Source organism: Lytechinus variegatus, chromosome 5 (genome assembly GCF_018143015.1).
Source record: "Lytechinus variegatus isolate NC3 chromosome 5, Lvar_3.0, whole genome shotgun sequence".
Taxonomy (NCBI): domain Eukaryota; kingdom Metazoa; phylum Echinodermata; class Echinoidea; order Temnopleuroida; family Toxopneustidae; genus Lytechinus; species Lytechinus variegatus.
Genome location: NC_054744.1, coordinates 44,455,687 through 44,477,957, shown reverse-complemented (window position 1 = coordinate 44,477,957; position 22,271 = coordinate 44,455,687). Strand labels below are relative to the sequence as shown.

General features: G+C 34.4%; 1 protein-coding gene across 2 annotated transcripts in view; it reads left to right on the top strand.

Annotated features, from left to right (window-relative positions):
- The window catches only part of LOC121416250 (ankycorbin-like), a 35,614-nt gene extending 34,189 nt beyond the window's left edge, over positions 1 to 1,425 (top strand). For both annotated transcript variants that reach the window (XM_041609765.1, XM_041609764.1), the window contains exon 16: positions 1,117 to 1,425. In XM_041609765.1, coding sequence (XP_041465699.1) covers positions 1,117 to 1,191 — 75 coding nt within the window. In that variant the 3' untranslated portion in view covers positions 1,192 to 1,425. The remainder of the gene's footprint in view (positions 1 to 1,116) is intronic.
- Positions 1,426 to 22,271: the final 20,846 nt, after the last annotated feature.

Genomic DNA, 22,271 nt, shown 5'->3' with positions numbered 1-22,271 from the left:
TATCATGGCAACCTTGTGTTTGACACCTAGTTCTGTACATGACTGTTTTCCGATGATTTGAGGTTGCCGCTGAGGTTATATCAAATTCATCACAGCTTTGATAACAAAACCTTTTACCTCAAAGACATCTGGGGCCAATTTCATAAAGGACTTGCAACTGTTGTAACTTTTTCATTATGGCAACTACCATGGCAACCTTGATTTTGATTGGCTGCTGAGCCCTGTTACCAGGGTAGTTGCCATAATGGCAAAGTTACAACAGTTGTAAGTCCTTTAGGCCCCTGGTGTTGGATAGTGAGAAAAACATCGCATCCTATTACTTTTACATAGTATTTGCTTCATTTTTTTTTTTTGGGGGGGGTGTTGAGAGATTACACAGTGTAGCTTGACAGATGTTGTCATGGACAGAAACACTTTTGCCTTAAATACGAAATAGATTAGGAGCTCTTTAATATCAACCAGATAAATTGTGCATATTATTTTTGACCACTTCATCAACTTTCAAGCCTTGCACATCTTTTAAGACTGAAATGCGTTGCTGGGTTACATTAGTTCAAAAATTATGCAACGTTTTTGTCAGACCAAAAAATGTTCCAAATCGTGATTTTGTGCACAAAAGTGCCTCAAAATCAAAGAATTGTGTGTTATTTACCACAAAGCATATATGCACATTGTAAGATTATTTTTTGATTTGCTGTTCTTAAGTATTTATTGTATGCTCGTTATTATGGCAAAGGAGTCCTAGACAAAGTTCATTGAAAAATATCTAAAAACGAAAGTTAGAATAAAAAGAAATACATAAATATCAATTATATTCTGGCAATTTTTTTTATAGATGTTTGTTCAAAATGAATATTTTCACAAAATTCAGGCATTTATTTTACATCCTGGTCAACGTGCTTGCAAATTTTTGTAGAAAACACTTGATTGGTGTCAAAGATCTGAAGAGTGTGTAGAAGCCTGGTCTGAAATTGCCCAGTTAAAATAGTATTGAATGAAAATCCTGACATTAAGCAACATTTTCCCTTTATTGTTCGATCTTTATTTCCATCAATGCGAAATGGATTCATTTTAATTTTTTGTTTCTATTTCTTTGTTTTCTATTTCTTTGTGTAGGATGAGATTAGTCCAGATGTCAAGGAAGCACTTCAGCAAATTGTTAAACTTCGCAACGAAACACCTGTCACATGACACCTGTCACATGACTCCCTTCTATTATGCAAATGAGGATCTTCAATCCCTGCTGTGGTTTATGATACAAACCAGTTTAGTTAGCGGACTATGAAGAGCAGAATGGATGGTATCACCCAGAGTGAGGCTTAAATCTTTGACTTTCTGCTACTTTGAATGGATCCAAACAGTTTGAGAAGATTGAGTCTGGATGGAGTATGAGTGGGACAGATTGACTGAAAATACTCCAAATACCCACAAACTGTGTGGGCAAATTATGGAATTAAAATTATGAGAAAGGTGCTTATCTGATCGTTTAGATGTCTTTTATTGTAAGACATCTGATGATCAGGAAATTTTTTTTAATGATATTCTCAAGACTATCAATCATGATATATATATGATGTTAATTCATTTGTCAGTTGTAATTGATTAAATGTATTCATCTTGCCAATTTTTAATAATTTTCACAATATTTAAAGGGGAATGAAACCTTTGGAACAAATAGGCTTGTGTAGAAACAGAAAAAGCAAAGAATAAGAATAAAGAAAGTTTGAGAAAAATCGGACAAATAATGAGAAAGTTGTGAGCATTTGAATATTGCAATCACTAATGCTATGGAGATCCTCCCATTGGCAATGCGACAAGGATGTGTGATGTCACTGATGAACAACTTTCCCTTTGGTGGACTATTAAAATACCCTCAAAATGTCTCTTTTTGCTTTTTCTTACGATGATACAAACTCTTTATCCATTATGTATTCTTAAAAAATATGTATTACATGCCCTCATGTAGAAAGAACACATGATCTATGGATAGATGTGATAAAAGAGGCAATTCAAGTGAAATATATACTAAAGTAATGGGGAGAGTTGTTCATCAGTGACATCACACATCTTTGTCACATTGCCAATTTGCTATCTCCATAGCATTAGTGATCGCAATATTGAAATGCTCATAACTTTCTCATTATTTGTCCGATTTTTCTCAAACTTTTGTTGATCTGTTTCTTTGATTTTTCTGTTTTCACACAAGCTATCTTGTTCCAATGGTTTCATTCTCCTTTAATGCTTGGCGATGCCAGATAAAGTATTCCTGTCCTTTCCCTATTAGTATGTGGTACCTTCCTGAAGTGATATTTTTCCAGTTTTGTGTTTCATATGAAAAGATGTACTGCTTTTAAATTATGATGGCTTGAGCAGTTCATGCGGTGAAGTAATATTGGAGAAAAGTGGTGGAACAACTTTTTAAAAAGTTTACTTTTTAAAAGAAATCGCTACATATGTCATGACATAGTTATGTAATGCTGATTAATATTGATACAGCTATAACGTTTCTTTGAGTGTTATGTGACTTATCAAGACACCAATTTTGTGAGGAAATTTGTGATCCCACCATAATTTATGTGCACTTTATGCAAACCTTGGCTTCAAATGCAAACAGACAAAGGTATTTACTCAGGAAATATTGGGATAGAGTTAATTCACTAACAGTTACCTCGTGACGAGTGTACATTTTTTATATTTATAATAATTTAAAGAAGTTACATCGTATTGCAGTATACTGTATGGATTGTACAGTTTTTAGTGACTCTATTTGAAATTACTGTCGGTTCAGAGCCCATAAGTAGAAAGTGTTGCATAAATCATTTAATTAATTATCACCCTTCATCTCTGTCAATATATTTTGATGAATTTTTTGTTACAAACTCGAAGCTATTTCAATACATAAGTCAAGGGGTCTGTATTAAAATAACATTTCATTAATTATGCATAAACAGCTGTAAACTTGTTTTTATGATTTTGATGCATAACAAAATTATGGTTTTAAAGTTGTAGTTATTCCATAGATGAGAATCCATACTTTCTATATTCACAATGTTTTTTTAAAATAAATACCTTGATACCTTGATTGCTCATACAGATTTCATATCAAATTCTTATATGTTGATTGATATCCATTCCAGTTGTCCTCTTCTTATTAATCACATTCAAATAATCAGTTGATCTTATTTCAATATTTAGAACAAGTATGGTTTCCCAGTATTCAACATTGTTATTCCTTCTGGCAAAAGCAGATTTGGAGGATTTTTATTTTCGTATTCATTCTTAAAATAACATTATTTTACATTCTCCTTGTATGCAAGCTCTTTATACTCAAATCTCAATATTATAAATCAATAACCAATCTTTGTTATTTTTATTTTATGTCTCTATTAAGAATATATTTCTAATATGTTTTAATTATTTTGAGGTATAATGCCAAAAGTGTAAATCTAGCATGCTATTTGAGATTGATTGAATACAATGAAATAGTATTCAATGCAGTATTCTCATCAGATAAGAAGTGCTCTCATGAGGGTTTTTTTATATATTTTTTTTTTACTTTTATTTACATGTATTTATTGTAATGTAACCTCCCCTCCTTGTTCCAAAGACATGAAGCACAATAATTCATTTCAGAGGTGTTACACATACCCTGTTTTCACATACTTGTATAAGTGTGATATAATCCAGTCTTGCCAATGTTTGAACAATTCTCAGCGTTTGGTTTCCTTAAAGTGATTGAATTCTTGATTTATTTCTTATTTTACCTTGGGTTTGTTTCACCTTAATGATGATTTTGCAAGCAAGTATTGCATACCAAGTGGCAAGTGAGATGATTTTTATTCTGCTGTATAAACTATATTATGACGGTTCATCCTTAAATTACCATTAGATATACTTAATATACTGTGTGAGTCGAAAAAAAAAACTTGACACCTCATAAATCCCTAATTTAAGGAAAAAATATTCCATGCATGCATAATCATTACATATGGTCTGAAAGAGCATGTTCTTCCAAATAATTTGATACCATATGTATGCGGTACATGTACATGTATGTGTTAACGCTTGGATGGCCAGGAGGTATTCTTTAAATCTTGATTTGCGCCAAATTACGGCATGACTTCAATGACTGAATCCAGATGTCAATGATGTCATAATCCTACAAGGGTTGCATTAAAATCCACTTCAAATCACCTTTCCAGTAATTGACACATTTTTGTAACAATTCTTTAGTTAATTTCACTGAAAATGGATTAGCAAATATGTTTGCTAACTCATGCAGGACTTTGACATCATTGGCATCTGGAGTCATTTGCTGCAATATTTGCCTTACTTTGTCAAAAGTCTAAATTTACATTACTGCAATAAATACCTAGTGATTATCCAAGCGCGAAGACTAACAACGTAAATATGGTATCAGATTATTTGGGAGAAGATACTCTTTCCTCACATATATAACTATTATGCATTTATGACATATTTTCCATTCAGTTAAGGGGATTTGTGAGGTGTCAAAGTTTTTTTTTTACTCACTCAGTACAGATGAATTGTTGTATATGTAATAAATAAATTGTGTTTTTCTGTTTGACTTGAAGTTGTGAACAAAACAAATTTCCAATATGGATAAATAAAGACATACTTGAACTTGAACTCAGCAATATGTAAGTTAATCTTCAAAATCTACAAAAGTTTTTCAATTAAACCAATGCAATTTGAAATAAATTAAGAATCACCTTCATGTTTGCAAATCAAATCTGTAAGGTTAGAAATAGTTCTGTGAAACATACTTTAGGCTTGTGACTCATTGGTCATTCAATCAATTACATATTTCAATGAAGTATTCTGATTGGTCAATATTGGTCATACAATCAATTACATATTTCAATGAAGTATTCTGATTGGTCAATACTGGTCATACAATCAATTACATATTTCAATGAAGTATTCTGATTGGTCAATACTGGTCATACAACCAATTACATATTTCAATGAAGTATTCTGATTGGTCAATACTGGTCATACAATCAATTACATATTTCAATGAAGTATTCTGATTGGTCAATACTGGATGTGCATGTCACAATAATCTTGATCAGCATTTTTAGCGTTAAAGAATCAGACAGGAGCTGTAAGTGCAATTAACAAATAGGAAATATGTAGGCTACATACTACAACAGTCTAAGTTTTATGCATATTCACCGCTTGACAGCTGAGTATTTTGCTTAAGAAGAAATAAAATTACCACGTTTCATGGGGATTTGGACAAAAGGCTTAACATAACCTTTCTCCAGCCTCAAGACCCGTGACGTCATGTCGTGTTAAAAGCATTAGGATTCCATAGACTTGTACACTGAAAAAGGAGGTTATTTTTCTGCTTTTCAGATTCTGAATTTGATTTTTTTTTTCAATTTGCAGAAAAAAGGGTAATAACAATTATTCAGTGCTCAAATGGAGGGAAACCTACAACTCTTCACTGAAAGTTTTGTGATTTCTTTTCTTAGCTCTTATTTGGCCTAAATTGCTATGTCAGGAAACCTTGTTACACATAATCTGAATGCAGATATAATTCAAAGGTTGTGCCAAATAAGCAGGAAATCAAATATGGTGAAAACTAGTCCAAAGCCGTAGATTTCGTCATTTCAAGCTTGCAGAAAAAGATATTTATGATAACTCTGTGACAGAAGTGAAGAAAATGAAATTGTATTTTGAAAGGGGGGAAAAAATCACCCACTTTTTCTGTGTACAACTCTATGGAATTACACCGCTTTTAACACAACATGACATCACAGTCTCGAGGCTGGTAAAAGCATTCACAAGAAAGTCTATTTTCGAAGCCCGATAATTGGAGCTATTCTTAAGCAAAATACTCGGCTGTTAAGCGGTGAAAATGCATAAAGCTTGCATTTTTGTATTAAGTAGTGAATTAGCTTTCGATTGGTATATGATTTGTCATTTTCATTAATGGGTCTTGTCTGGGTCTTTAATCATAAATGCAGGTACATTGAAGATTTAGAGCTTATTATATTGTTTCGGTGGCCCAATCCTGAAAGAAAGTACATGTATGTGCCGTGCTTTGTAACTGAAAGGTAAAGTCACTATATCAAATGACTGTTGGATTGGATTATATTATCTCTTCATGTCTTCCCAAGTTGGTTAATGACTAGATTTATATAGAGGACTTGTGTGTTAATATTGTACATGTACTATATACATGGATGAGGAATATTGTGAAACTATAAGAATTATTTGATATGGTGAATGATATCTCTATGTACTTTGGTATTTAGATAGCTTTAAATGTATTACAATGCCTGGTAGGTAGCTTAGAAAAGTTGAGGGAGGAAGGAAAAAAGAAAGATAAAGAGAGAGAGAGAGGAGGGGTGTAGTAGTGGTAGTTGTAGTAGTAGTAGTAGTAGTAGTAGTAGTAGTAGTAGTAGTAGTAGTAGTAGTAGTAGTAGTAGTAGTAGTAGTAGTAGTAGTAGTAGTAGTAGTAGTAGTAGTAGTAGTAGTAGTAGTAGTAGTAGTAGTAGTAGTAGTAGTAGTAGTAGTAGTAGTAGTAGAAGTAGTAGTAGTAGTAGTAGTAGTAGTAGTAGAAGTAGTAGTAGTAGTAGTAGTAGTAGTAGTAGTAGTAGTAGAAGTAGTAATAGTAGTAGTAGTAGTAGTAGTAGTAGTAGTAGTAGTAGTAGTAGTAGTAGTAGTAGTAGTAGAAGTAGTAATAGTAGTAGTAGTAGTAGTAGTAGTAGTAGTAGTAGTAGTAGTAGTAGTAGTAGTAGTAGTAGTTTAGTAGTAGTAGTAGTAGTAGTAGTAGTAGTAGAGTGCTATCAATTCTTTCTGATAAATCATTCCAAATTTTTTGTTTGGTCAATAACTGATAAAATGTACAAGTTAAGCATTTAAAACAAATGTTTTATCAAGGAGTGCATCTCTTGAATTGACTCACTACATGTATGATTAGCAGTCTCCACTCCACTTGTTATTCTTCATCCAATTTGACCTGAAATCCTCAATATGTATTGAGTGATCTGTTATTCAAACAGACTTTATTGATGATCAAGTATCGACTGAATGTAGTGTCCCACTGCATTACTCCTAAGTTGGTCTTTGTGTCACAAAGTTCAGCATTTCATCAAAGAAAATTTTATAATCGATTGCATTGATGTAATGCACAATCAATTGAGGAAATAGTTGCACAATATGTCTCTATGTTTGTGATTAAGGATCCATATATGGACAGGTTCTGCCACAATGGGATAAAGGATAACAGATAGTATGTGCTTGCTGCTTCTCATTCTGGTAAGACAAGAAAGATGCATCATTTACCGTCAAATCTCTACATCTCTACCTTTTATTCATTATCCATCATAGTGAACATCAGAGCCATGTCTTACAAAGAGTTATGATGGATCCGATCAATCTCAAATATATGGAAATCCAACATTGTCATAATTTTTGTCTCACCTGCACAGCAGAGCGAGACTATAGGCGCCGCTTTTCCGACGGCGGCGACAGCGTCAACACCAAATCTTAACCAAAGGTTAAGTTTTTAAATGACATAACTTAGAAAGTATATAGACCTAGTTCATGAAACTTGGACTTAGCTTATTAAAGTATTACTTAACATTCTGCCTGTGTTTCAGGTCACATGACCAAGGCCAAAGATCATTTGGGGTCAATGAACTTAGACATGTCGGGGAATCATCAAAATCTTAACCTAAGGTTAAGTTTTTGAAATGTCATCATACCTTAGAAAGTATATAAACCTAGTTCATGAAACTTGGACATAAGGTTAATCTAGTATTACTAAACATCCTGCCGGAGTTTCAAGTCACATGACCCAGGTCAAAAGTCATGTAAGGTAAATGAACTTTGGCCAAGTTGTTTTTTTTTGAATTACCATCATAAATTTGAAAGTTTATGGATCTGATTAATGAAACTTGAACATAAGAGTAATCAAGTATCACTGAACATCCTGTGCGAGTTTCAGGTCACATGATCAAGGTCAAAGGTCATTTAAGATCAATGAACTTTGGCCATGGTGGGGGTATTGTTGAATTAACAACATAACTCTGTAAGTATATTGGTCTAGTTAATAGAACTTGGAAATAAGAGTAATCAAGCATCACTGAACATCCTGTGCGAGTTTCAGGTCATATGACCAAGGTCAAAGGTCAATGAACTTTGGCCAATTTGGGGATATTTTTTTAATTACCATCATACCTTTGAAAGTGTATGGATCTGATTAATGAAACTTGAACATAAGAGTAATCAATTATCACTGAACATCCTGTGCGAGTTTCAGGTTACATGACCAAGGTCAAAGGTCATTTAAGGTCATTGAACCTTGGCCATTTTGGAGGTAATTATTAGATTGCTGTCATAACTTTTAAAGTTTAGAGATAACGTTTATAATATGTGGATATAGGGGTTATTAAGTATCACAAGTCTTGGGTCGCATGGTCAAGGTCAAATGTCATTTGTCAATGATCGTAGTATTTTATCACTATAGGAAAGGTGTTTTTTTTAATAATAATTTTATAGTAGTTTTCAAAGTCAGCACTGCTGCTATATTGAATCGCGTGGTGCAGGTGAGTCAGCCAGAGGTGCTCCACTTGTTTCTTAAAGAAATTTCTCAATTTCCATTGAAAACTAAGAGGCCACAAGTATACTGATTTGTCAAGAAAACGGTGAATGTATGAATATACAACATTTCTAAAAATTATTTTGAACAAACATGTATTTGAGATGTTGAAGTTACTGGCTTTCCATAGTTGTGATTGATTGGATCAAGCGCAACTCTTTGTAAGACATATTTCATCAAGGGGTGAAGTGACATGACATTTTGCTTCGGGCTTTAGTTCGTCTTAGATGTTGGATTAAGATTATGGTTGCAATAGGGGTTTGTGTTAGGGTTAGGGTAAGGTATAGTGCTAAATCCAGTCATTTGATTAGTGTGTGGAATACAATAGCGGAGGAACTGTTGTTGGAACAAATGTCATGTAACCTATCTTTGTGATATGATGAGCTAAATTAGATCATGTCATGTAAATTATATCAGCACTCCGTGTATTGTAAAAAAACCCAATGAAATCCCAGATTAAACCTTGTTCATGTAGATATGTCCAGCTATTTTCTTTCTGAAGTCACTAAGATAACTGTGTTATTTCAAAAAGAATCTTATTATTCATTGTTTATATTTATTTTGTAATATAACCATATTCTGAAATGTTGATCATATCTCTATTATTGTCCAAGAGACTTTAGAAATGGATTAAATTAATACTAAATCCTACACTTTGTTGTGTGTTTTATGTTGTTGACTGATTTACATAGGCAGATACATGTCGTGTTCATGATTACCTTAAGTGCTTAGAATGTGAATTTTCAGGTTCGAAAATTGAAAAAAAAAGCTTGCTTCGCTACCTATCCTATTCATGATTACAAAATGCTAACAATTCTACATTTTTCAGGTCGGAATAACAAAAATTTTCTGCTAGTGCTTCGCGTTTGCATTATTTGATCGATAAGATTTATATGATCCGACAAGCCTACCTTCATTTAGTCCTTTGTATTTCCAAATCATTTTTTTTCCATTCTCCCAAAATGCATTCATTGCGGCAACTTATTTTATTACGGGGAGAGACGTTAGTTTTCTGGTGATGCTGTCCACGAGCACGTAAAAGCAGTTCTATGCACAGCCTGCCCAGCAAACAAAACGTATTCAGATCATTTAATAAACGCTCTAGATTCCATAGGTCTTCGTCCAAATTTTACGTTTTAGAATGTTTATAAAACTTCAAAGTTGAACTTGGAAATTGAGGCATTATTTTGCTTAACTACTATTTTTTGTATTTTTAAAAACCATTTTAAACGTCTACGGATGTTCCAAAATGGGACACATGCAAAACATAAAAAAAAATTTACCGGAAGTGTTGGACGTTACGAAACTATTTTGAAAACGCCGTTAGATTTGATTTAAATCTCTCTATTACTACCATATCAAATATTCTGTTTCAAATAGAAAGGTATAAATTTATATATAAGAAATATCTTCACTAGCATATGCTTTGAACAGGGGCGTCGATCCATTTTTCAGATGGGGGGGGGGGGCAAAATCATTAACGTTCCAAAGGTGCTGGATCGTACAAGACACCCACACATACACACGCACACACACATATAGGAATATATGTATACATATATATGTACACACACACACACATATATACATATATGACTTATGAGACACAGTCACGTACCTCACCAACAAATTAATGCGAGCGCGAAGCGCGAGCTGATTTTTTTTTTAGTATACTGGCAGGAAAAGCGTGCCTGTTTATGAGGAGGATACATCACTGCACAGATAGTACGAGTGCCGAGAGTGAGCTAAACAAAATTTATATTCTGACCTGAAAGCTTGATATTCTAAGCAGTGGCGTAGACAGGTCCTTAGACCTGGGGGGGATGATCCCTAGCTGGGTCATACTTTATAACTTTACACACACACACACATATATATATATATATATATATATATATATAAAAGACGTTTTCAAACGCTTTGCTTGCGACATGCTTGGACAATTTCACGTCATTACATTGACCGAAATTCACAAGGTTGAATTGAATCCTGTCTAGAAATTAGTCAAATTTTTATCGCGTAAATGCGCGAGATGAGTATGTTTTTTGTCAAAGGTCTGACAATGAACACGCTGAGGGTCGAGTTAGGCTTGTTCTGTGATCTTAGACCATAAATTAATCTTATCCATGGATTGATTCAATCTGCCTTCGTGAATTAAGAGGCATGTCTATACAGCGCGCGTCCCAAAAAAATGTCCCTCTGATATGCGGCTAAATTACTTCAAAAAATAAAAATTATTCTCAATGAAATTTATGGAACTAGGAAGCTCATATCATGTTCTAACTTCTATAGAAATTTCATTGGTCTTGCTTCAGTGATTTTGAAAACACAGTCTATTATGTAACAGTGGTGCTTTTCAGCCCATTCCAAGTTTGCATGTATGCAGCACTGCTGTGTGTTCTGCATTTTCTAGCATATCAACCCCTTTTGAACATTCTGACCAAGGAATTCCCTGATCTAACCAGGCTCATCAAATCACAACCTTGAGCATCTTCAGAAGGGCAAAAACAATATTTGACAGTCCATTTCATGTTTGATAACAGGAGATGCACAATGATTAGGACAACAGGTCAAGTCTGTTTCATGCCTAATTCATGCCTAATACTGCATTTTGTTTTCATTACTTTTTTTAGTTGATAAGCTACTGTGGTTAAGTTAATTCAATGTAACTTTTAAAAAGAAATGCCAAATATTTCTCTGGTGAAGTTCATGATTTGATGAACCTAGATATGTTTAGGGAAATGTCCCTACTCAGATCCTGGATGTAGAAATGGGGGTTAATATGCCATAGACAATGCAGAAATGCGTCAATGCTGCAAACTTGGAATGGGCTAAAATGCACCACTGTTACGTAACAGAGTGTGTATTCAAAACCGCTGAAGCGCGACCAATGAAATTTTTATAGAAGTTAGATCACGAGTTGAGCTTTCCACTCATGAACATTTATTTGAGAATACTACTACATTTTAGAATTAATTCAGCCCTATGTCAGAGGGACATTTTTTTGGGGACGCGCTGTATATTGGATGATTCTACCTTCTTTGAAAAGCGCAAAGTACTCTGAAAAAAATTAGTGAAATAGTTCACTCTTTAAGGAGTGAATATATGAAAGAGTGAATATTGAGTGAAAAAAACCTCGGATATCACTGAGGCCATCCAAAATTTGCACTTTCATTCCAAAATCATTCATTTACTAATTCGCTCCTTAGAGACTGAAAATTTCCACCTTTCCTTTGCAAAGTAGGGGTTGAGGACATGGCCAGCAGGGAAAAGGGTCAGTGTATGTGTATAGGTAATTTCTTATTAATTCGTTTGAACAGTGTTAATGTGTTATGAAAGCAATTGCTCTGAAAGGGAGTGATTAAGCGACACTTTCTTAAATCTGTAATGAAATATTTTGAACTTATCTCCTTTGCAAATACATAATTATTATAAGGAAATGTACTTGGTGAAACTCTGAATAACGATCCTTAAATGTATATGACGACGCAAGACAGTTGTTATTGCTTAAAACTTGCAAGTTGTAAATGCATATAAGATGATTGACTCTGAATAAAAGTCCAATTTTGATCATGTTTGTCATTGCTGTACGTTATGATTATTACTGCTATTATTATTGATTGATTTTAACTAGCATTCATTGCTTTATTACTGTATAGTTTTGCTTCTTCCCCCACAGAAACCTGGGGGGGGGATGATTGTACACACCATCCCCCCCACCTAAAATTCTGGGGGGGGATGCATCCCCCCATCCCCCCGCTATCTACGCCCCTGATTCTAAGCATTTTTGGTACCAATGATTAAAATTGGTATCTAAAAGAAGAATAGATGCGAGCGCGCAGCGGGAGCTGAAAATTTTTATTTTTCGATCTGAAAAAAATGACAGTTTACTGGACTTTTTTGATAAAGAACAAGATATATATCCAAGAAAAGATGATTGAAAATCGAAGCAGGAGGTCTTTTGAAGCTTTAAAGTGAAAACGGGACATTTGCATTCACCTATTTAATCATGAAAAGTATGGGGTTTTTTTTAAATAAATGATGCGAGCGCGAAGCGCGAGCTGAAAATTTTTATATTCCAATCAGAAATGCGGGCATTTTGAGCACGATTTTAAATAAAGAACGAGTTGTTTATCTCATTCTCGCTTGCTGAACATTACAATCTTTTTTTTTTTTGCCATATCCGGAATTATTGGGGGGGGGGGAAATGATATGTTTGCCCCCCAATATTTTCATTGGTGGGGCGATCGTCCCCATGCCCCCCCAGGATCGACGCCTCTGGCTGTGAATGCTCTGCCTTCGTTGTCTTTTGAAATTAAACAAAACTTAATCGAATGACATTACATACTTTTAAACCGCGTCGGATAAATTTTCAGTATCATGCCTGTTGATTAAAAATGAAAAAAAAAAAACTTTTTTTTTTTTGGGGGGGGGTGGACTTTACCTTAAAATGAACAGTAGGCCTCCTTGTTCCCTATATTGACATTAAGATGAAGTTAAGATGAAGTGTTATCAAGTAGACCTATGTTATTTTATTCTATTATGATTGATCTTAAACCTTTTTGCTCATACTCTTCCGCTTCTGTTTTATGTAAGCACCCACTATATGGTCAAATGGTCTTATTGACTACAGTAATTCAGTTAACTTTATTTGACCCTCGCAGTCCAGTGGGTGCTCAATCTATACTCTGTTATGTTTATTATGTGTTGTACTACACTGTACCAATTTCTTACAATTTTCATTGCCGAAATAAATAATAATAATAGTAATAGTGAATGTTTTCAGAACGTTCTTATACGGTTTTTTAAACGTTCTCAAAATGTCCCATTTGGTTTTCTGCAGGTCCTTATACTAGAAAGTAAAGGATTATAATCCATTCATGTTCATAAATAAAAACAAATTCCTGAAATGATAAAGGACAAGCTATTTTTAGTAGATTTATAATGCAAAAACTATTTAACATTGATTGTAAAGGCCTTATGACCAAAATGCAAGCCAGGGGGTTATTTCATTGACTATATTTGACCTGTTAACAAGCTTAGGAATTTGATTCGGTTTGTTTTCATTGGCCATTGAGATCTAGTCCCAGTACATTGAAAAACCCGACTATTATATATTTTCAATATGTTTAGGATTGCATAGGATAAGTATATCACTTACATGAGAGATGAAATGGCTATCACACGAGATACATGATATATACAGGTGCATAATTTGCTGTTTTTTTTTTAAGTTTATCACAAAGGTTTTGGACGTTCTAAAGAACGGAAATTAAAGGTTTCCTATGGCACACTTTCCGAACGGTTCGTAAAACGATATTGAACCATTTTGATTGATTGATTTTTTTTCATTTGATAGCATTTATTCTATTATAAAAGCAAAACACGGTACATACAAAGTTAACATGCCGGATATTACATGGGAAAATTGTAAATAATACAATGATAAAATCTTGGAAACAGTTGAATAAAAGCAGAGTGTACATAATTTATAAATGAATGAGGAGGCAACTTGAAAGGGATCAGCGCTGCCACCTTTACAAAAATCTGGAAACTGAATATATATTATAAAGTGATGTAATAAATACTTTTGGCAAGGTTTTCTGAGCGTTCTCGACAGGTTTTCATGGTTTTTATGGACGTCTGCCGAACTTCCACAGAACGTTTTTTATATTTTATTTTTAAAACGGTTTACGTCTATCATGTCTATACCATTCATAATGTTCTTAGCAGGTATATAATTTTTTTTCAAAACATTTTTAAAAATCGTTTTGAGCGTGTAATTTAATCGTTTTTAAAAGAATGAAAACCTTACACAAACGGACTTAAACGTTTTGACAAAACGTCCAAATAGAACGGCTAAGTTAAACGGTTTCAGAACGTGACGGTAAACGATCGATTGCTAATTGTCTCCTATATTTGGAAGGCCTTGCATTAATCCTAGCTTGTTTTCCCCATCAGTTCATGATCCGTTCATTTCAATATATTACTTTGTCTAATATAGTCCTTGCACTTGCTTTTCTTGTAAATTAGAAAGATGGAAAGATTATTAATACATTTTTTGTTAATCCCGAAGCCATAGTTTAACCTAGATTGGAACACTTAAGGTCATTATGGTCCTAATCCGTCATAATAATAGGCCGACCATATAGTTCAAGGCACCAATCGGAGCGGGGGTTGCTGTGTCCCCCCGCCATATTATCTATCCATCTTTCTAATTTACAAGAAAAGCCAGTACAAGGACTATATTAGACAGAGTGATAATAGAAACATGCCTGGTTCTTAATTAAGACTTTTCTGTACCACTGTTTGTAGCTATCGGCTTGTAGTCAAGCAGGCCATGGGATGGAAGGAGAAAGGAAAAGGATGAAAAAAGGGAAGTGAACAAGAGGGAACGAAGGGGGGGGGGGGGGGTGGAGAAAGGAAATTAAACAAAAAAATTTTTAGGAAGAAAGGGAAAGAAAGACATATTATGATCATGAAAGAAGTGGAAGGCAATGAGTGAAGCGCATACATTCGTAATTCTGAAGCTTCGTTATTCCGAAGGTTCGTTATTCCGAAGGTTTGTATTTCCGAAGGTTCGTTATTCCGAAAACGAATTGAGGTTCGTTATTCCGAAGGTTCGTTAATCCGAAAAAGAAATGAGGTTCGTAATCCCGAAGGCTCGTTACTTAGTCCGAAAACTAAATGATTAACTAACCTTATTTCGTTTTCGGACTAACGAACCTTCGGAACAACGAACCTAATTTCGTTTTCGGATTAACGAACCTTCGGAATATCGAACCTTATTTCATTTTCGGATTATCGATCCTTCGGAATTACGAAGTGTAACCGATTGAAGAGGGTAGAAAGCGGCCGTACGTGCCAATCGGCTCTGCAACGTAACCCCTCCCCAATAAAGTAACGAAGAGGAAGATTGAAAAATAATAATAAAACAAATGATGCAGTCCGGAGCCGAAATGGCAAAAGAAAAAAGACGGGAGAGGAAATAAAGATAGAAAGACAGAAAATGCAAGAAGTAGAAGATAAAACAAAAAATAAACAAGAAAGAGCGTGCAACAAAAACATATGAGTTCTTATCTTTTAACAAAATCATAAAAACTTTCGCTTACTCTTCCCAAATGAATTGATTACGAACGAAAAGATATTGCAAAATACAGGCGGATCTAAGGGGTCGTCGCTGTTGCGACCCCTTATCGGCCAAGCAGAAATTTTTTTTTGGATGGGGGGGGGGTACACGTATGTTTTTATTACATTTCTAAAGACAGGATTTTTGTATTTATTTATTCTCCGAAATGCACAATAATGATAAAAAAAGAAAAACAAGTGATCAGGGAGGAAGGAATTGAGCCTATGTAAAGGCATGGTCACACCGCCCGAGCGTTGTTGGAGCGGTAGGGAAAGAGGGTCGAATTTCGCTCTCAAAATTCGGGGAAAATCGATAACAAAAATCGAAAACAAAAGAAAAACAATCGAAATCGAAAATGGTGAACGATAGCGAGCGGCATTGATTTTTTCTCTCCGCTCCACGACCGCTACAACAACGCTCGGGCGGTGTGACCATGCCTTTAGAAGACTTTGAGACTACAAGAGACCTTAGGATTTGCAGGGAGGTTATTGAACTGAGAAGCACCTCTGTACAAAAATGAACGTTTACAATTAAGGTTTTGCTAATATTAGATTTCCATGGGACCTTAAACTGGCTACTGGTAATGATGGTAAAATACTCTCAAATACATTGAGGATCAAGTTCACTTAAAGCCCTTAAGGACAAGTCCTACCCAACAAAAATTTGATTTGAATAAAAAGAGAAAATTCTAACAAGAAAAACTCTGGAAACTCTGAAAATAAGAAAGTTATGACATTTCATAATTTTGCTTAATTTCACAAAATAGTTATACGCACATCCCAGTGGTATTCAAATGAGGAAATTGACGACATCCCTCAAGCACTCACAATTTGTATTATATGAATTATGAAATATTCTAATTTTTTCTCATTGTCCTGTGTTACAAATTTTTATTTGTCCATGCACATTTGGATTACCATTGTTTAAAATTTTATGGTTCAGTCAAGTTGATCCCTATTGTCAAATCTGTGACATTGAAATATTGTACAATTCAAACAACAAAAGAAATAGTGAGTGAGGGACACCATCGATATTTTATCATTTTCATGTGACTATTTTGTGAAAAATAAACGAAACGAAACGAAACTTTAAATGTCACAACTTTCTTATTTTACATCCGATCGATTTTGATGAACTTCTCAGCATTGCGATTTTCTGATTTGTCTCTATTGATTCAAATCAACAAAAGGTCAGATGAGTGGGCCTGACCTTTTAGAGACCATTGTATTTAGATGATAGCATCTCCTAGTTCATAAGGTTTTCTATTCCAAATTAACATGTAACTCGTGTATAAACACGCGACTGTATGGACTTATTCCTGATATACTTCTGCATGCTATACTTATGCTTCCATATACTATTTAACCGTAGTAAAAAAAAATAGGAAGGATGACGGCATTGCACACAATTATCACATTTTTCCGATCAATAGAGTGAATAAACAAATGAGTTTGTTTAATCTTAACATATAATTACATTCGATATGCAAATCCCACTTTAAACTGGGATCTAACAACATGCCAAGATATTTGGTTGACTCCACTTGTTTGTATTCCATACGTTCAAGTTCAACCTATTACATTTACCAATCATTTTCCAGAGCCAAATAGCATACTTACTGTTTTATCACAGCACACAACCAGTGCTTTTCAGCTCAGAATTCAGTTGGGCTTCAATAGTAAGTTGTTACATTTTATGAGAGAAATAGACTACTGTGTCATCAGCATATAAGCGAATAGAATCTTTTTAGTATGCTTTATGATATCATCAATGTAAATTAGGAACAAAAGCGGACCAAGCATAGATCCTTGGGGAACACCGTAGTTTATTTCGGAGTCCACAGAACTGCAGAAGTAGATGAGTTGAATTTGGTATATATACGATAACCCTTTAATAAATTTGAAAACCAGGATAAGCAATCAGAAGATACACCAACATAGATAACTTCTTCAAAGGATATCAGCGCCTTGTTGTACAAAGAGTTACGATTGATCCGATCAATCTTAACTCTATGGAAATCCATTAGTGTCATATTTTTTTTCTAAGAAAAATTTGCACAATGTCCTTTTTATGCAAAGAGAAGCGCAGTGAATTTTCAAGAAAACAATGAGTGCATGAATATACATCACAGCTAGGAAATATTTTGAACAAACATGCATAATAGATGTTGACGTCGCTGGCTGTAGTTGCGATTGATCGGATCAATCCTAAATCTTTGTACAACAGGGCCCAGGATCCACGGTATCGAACACTTTACGCAGGTCTATGAAGACCTTACCAGTGGACAGACCGTGGTCCATTGCATTCAACCATCGACCTAAGATTTAACCAATCATCGGTAACTCTGACCATGGTAGCTCCATGCTTTGAAAAGTGGTGTAATAGTCGAGTGATATTTTTTCTTTAAGCTTGACTGAGCTTTAGACAATTGTTTCTGAGTTTCTCGAGGATTTTGGAAGCAGAAGGTAATTGGATATAGGCCTGTATAGTTGTTAGCTGACCTTTTTGTTACCAGATCTATGAATATTGGTACAATTTTAGATTTTTCCATCTTGTATAGGAAACACTTGTTCAGATAATGAACTATTGAAAATGAGTGTAAGAGCTAATATAATATAGCGTTGCCATTTTTAACATAATTAATCAAAGAGTTATCATCAACACCAGTAGATCTTTTATTATTCAACCCCAAAATTATCCTCTGAACATCATCCTCAGAAACTTAAATAAAAAAAAGCAATTGTAGAAGGCTAATGTTAACATAGTATCTGCACAATTATTAGTTGCAGTGGGTTGCAGTTGGAATGGCAGAAGCCAGTTCAGAACCAACATTTGCAAAAAAATTGATGAATTTTGTAGCTAACGAATACTAATCATTATTATCTTCAGTCGCACCCTTAAATGTTTTTTTTAGAAGGCAATAAAGGTTTGAGTAAAGTCCAGACAATCTTGCTTGAAAATGTACGTCCCATGTACGTCATATTTCACTGAATTTCACAATAAACATTAGCAGAGGTATAAATTGTAGAATTGAAATATTTGTTTCTGTTTAAAACCAGGAGATAAAAATATTTATATCTCTTTGAAAATTTCGAGAAGGGAAAGCTCCTTTATTGTTATTATCTAGTATATATTTTATATTTTACCAATATAATGTTTATAGTGCATGTATGAATTATACTTGCTGTTTATCTCAGATAATTAGCAACCAATTTCTCTCCATGTAAACTCCGATCTTTTCCTTGAATTGATGTAGTGGCGTTAGATCATTTCACAAACAATGATATTCTTACGATGCAACATCCTGGTGCAACATTATAAAATAAAATTCTTCTTGTTTTCTTTTTCCCCCCATAAACTATTCACGACACCCTGTCAAAGCGCCCCCTTAGGCCCAGGGCGAGACAGGATATCAAGTATATATGGACATTCTCATCTATGCCCTCGGAGGAATTAATTCTCACAACAAGTATTATGCTTTAAAAACCCCTCAGAGAAAAACTCCTTGGCAATTTTCTAATGTAGCTTATACTCATTTTGTTTCATTGGATTAACGAACATTTCCTCGATTGAGAAATATGCCTAAAGCCAATGAAGTCATTGGTATACATTGGAACACCTGATACCAGTGCATTCTAGTTTATGTATCATGACTGTGCATATAACCAAGAAGATACATGATGTGTGTAATGATAGTGAAATACAATACAATTGGCTGCATTTGGGGGCGTCGCGGGCTAGTGGTTAAGACTATCTGAGGGACGTGGGTTCGATTCCCAGCCAAGGCGTGTTTTCCTTCAGCAAGAAATTTACCCACTTAGTGCCGCACTCAAACAAGGTGAGGTAAATAGGTACCGGTTGGAAGTTATTCCTCACAAAGCTGTGAGCACCGGAAAAGGTATACTCAGGGGCTGATCCAGGCAAATTTGACAAGCAAGCAAGCAAAAAAAAAAGAGTAATTCACTTGTAACGTTCCCATTAAAAATATAAAATGTGAATTTCCAAATAGTCTTGTGTAAGAACGGCTGGGTATACAAGCTTCGCCGGAGAATATATAGGAGCGCCTTGATCATCTAACAACATGAACAAGGTGGATGTATAGTACGTGCGCTATATTCAAATCCTGTATCATAATTATTTCAAGACGCATGATATAAAGTCTGTTTATTAGATGAACTGCATGTTTGTCTTCCTTTTTACTTATTCCTGTTTATTCAAAAGTTGCTAAATGTGGCAGTGCTCTTTTGTGTAGCGATGGCAGAGACAAAGTGGACGGTTTTATTCACTTTGGACTCATGAAATTAGCAAAAAGAGAACAACCAGCGGGACCACCAGCTGATAGACCTATTGCTCTCAACGTGTGCACTATTATTGGCCTATACATGGATAATTATTTTCCTGACTCGAATTAATTAGTTTTCAGAGTAACATGATTTTAATTTCTGATTATAAGAGGCATTTTTGTGTCTCAATGTGTCTGAAAATTAAGCTTATAATAAAAAAAGAGATAAGCTTCGAATTTCTTGAAACATCAAACGAAATTATCATGAAACAATGTCTTCGTTACCATGGTTACCTTACATGTTGTGGACAAATCAGAGTACCTTGAAGGCTATCAGGATGCTCCTTCCTATAACTAAAGTTCATAAGTCATAACTATTTTACTTTTTTATTGTGCTTTGCTAATTTTGAAGTATGATGTTTTCTGTAAATGGGCCATATCTCATTGTGAACATGATTATAACGAGCTACAGTTTATAGTGGGTTGTATTCAATGCGAGGATTTTGAGACAGTTATGTAAAACATTTTCGTATAATGTATGCCAAAGTATCTTTGTGAAGGCTAAATTGAAGACAGGGGGAAGGGCAAAATAACTTTTAGTATCTAATCGAAATACATAAAACATGAAAAAATAAATATATACAAGGTAATATTATTTTTGTTTCGTATCATGAGTGTTGTATTTTTGTTACACAAGGTGAAAGACACATATATTACTCAATTACATCTTGTAGTCTACCTAGATAATGAACTATTCCTATATTGGATATTGGATGGACCTCTTAATCCTCAAGCACCTTCTCCTGTGATGAAACTAAGAGGATATTATAAATTTCATTTATTCTTTTTTACTGTCGCAAAGATTATTATCAATATCAGATATACAGAATGCAGGGTGTGTGTGTGTGTGGGGGGGGGGGGGGGGTTCCAAGACCTGATTTATTTTGTTACTAGCAGAACTACAAAATCATTTTGAATATCAAGCATTGTGGTAGGGGCATGTCTAGAGAACGTTACTTTCACGAAATTATCGTGATTTATTTTGATTGTTATCTTTTATTATGTTTGTGAGATCGTAGAGTTTGATTGGCTAAGAAAAAAATTGTCTGTGAAAAGCACTGACAAGGGTCTATTTGAAATACTCTCTTCGTCTGCCTTCTTCCAAAGATCGTTATTCTGATTTTTTTAAATAGTGTTTGTGACAGCTTTTCGATGAATGGCGAAGTGCGCAGATTGCGTGAAAGGACCAGCACCCATTTCTGTTCACTATGACAATAAAAATATGACAATATATATATATTTTTTCAGAATACCAACCCTTCCTTCCAATGACTAAGCATATATTTGTATAATTATGTATCACTGAATAGTTGGCTGGCAGATTAAATCGATATTATATATCTCAAGTGTTTCTTATCGTAGGCTATTATGTACAAAGGTCGTGTTGTCGAACTACATTATCGTCATCATGTTTATGGACATTTTTAAAGAAAAAGGTAATTCATTTAACTCTTACATTACCGATGTAACTTCTATATGCCACTGAGAAAGATAACGTATTGAAAATAAAACTAGTTTGTAAAATCTATCATTGAATACCTTTACGAAATGAAGACAGTCAGGGATTGCTATACTTAGTTTTGTCAAAACCTTTATGAATTAGGTTGCATGGTCAGGCTAGGCCCACTTTACCAAGTGCCCAACGTAGAATATCACTGACTCTATTTCAAGCCAAATAATATGGACTTTGTGGACTTCTATTATCACCATCTGGTCAAGTATTAATATATATGCATAAACCCCGTAATCTGAACTCCGGTTTAATATAAACTCTGGTTTACAGTTGTGGTTTGTCTATATGGATAACATATAATTAGAAATCTCTTAAAAGTGTACAGGTTCAATTAATCAGCTCAACTGCTATTCCAATCATTCAAAAGTTTCCGAGAATAATAACTTTTTTTCGCCACTATTGCATTGTGAAAGAGCTCAGTAAACAATGGTGACAAAATTTTGAGATTGGTGGCTTAATTCCCATAATTCTAGCAAAGAATCCTTTCATTTCCGTGGTTTAACCATAGCCTTTTAAAGTAAAAACAGAAATCCGAAAACGGACATCAATTAATTAGAGTTCTTATAATCCAGGCCGGTATCTCCAAGTCTTGAGGCCGTCGGAGAAAACCTTCGCCCACAGACTTTGAATACGTGACTCAGCACGAGGC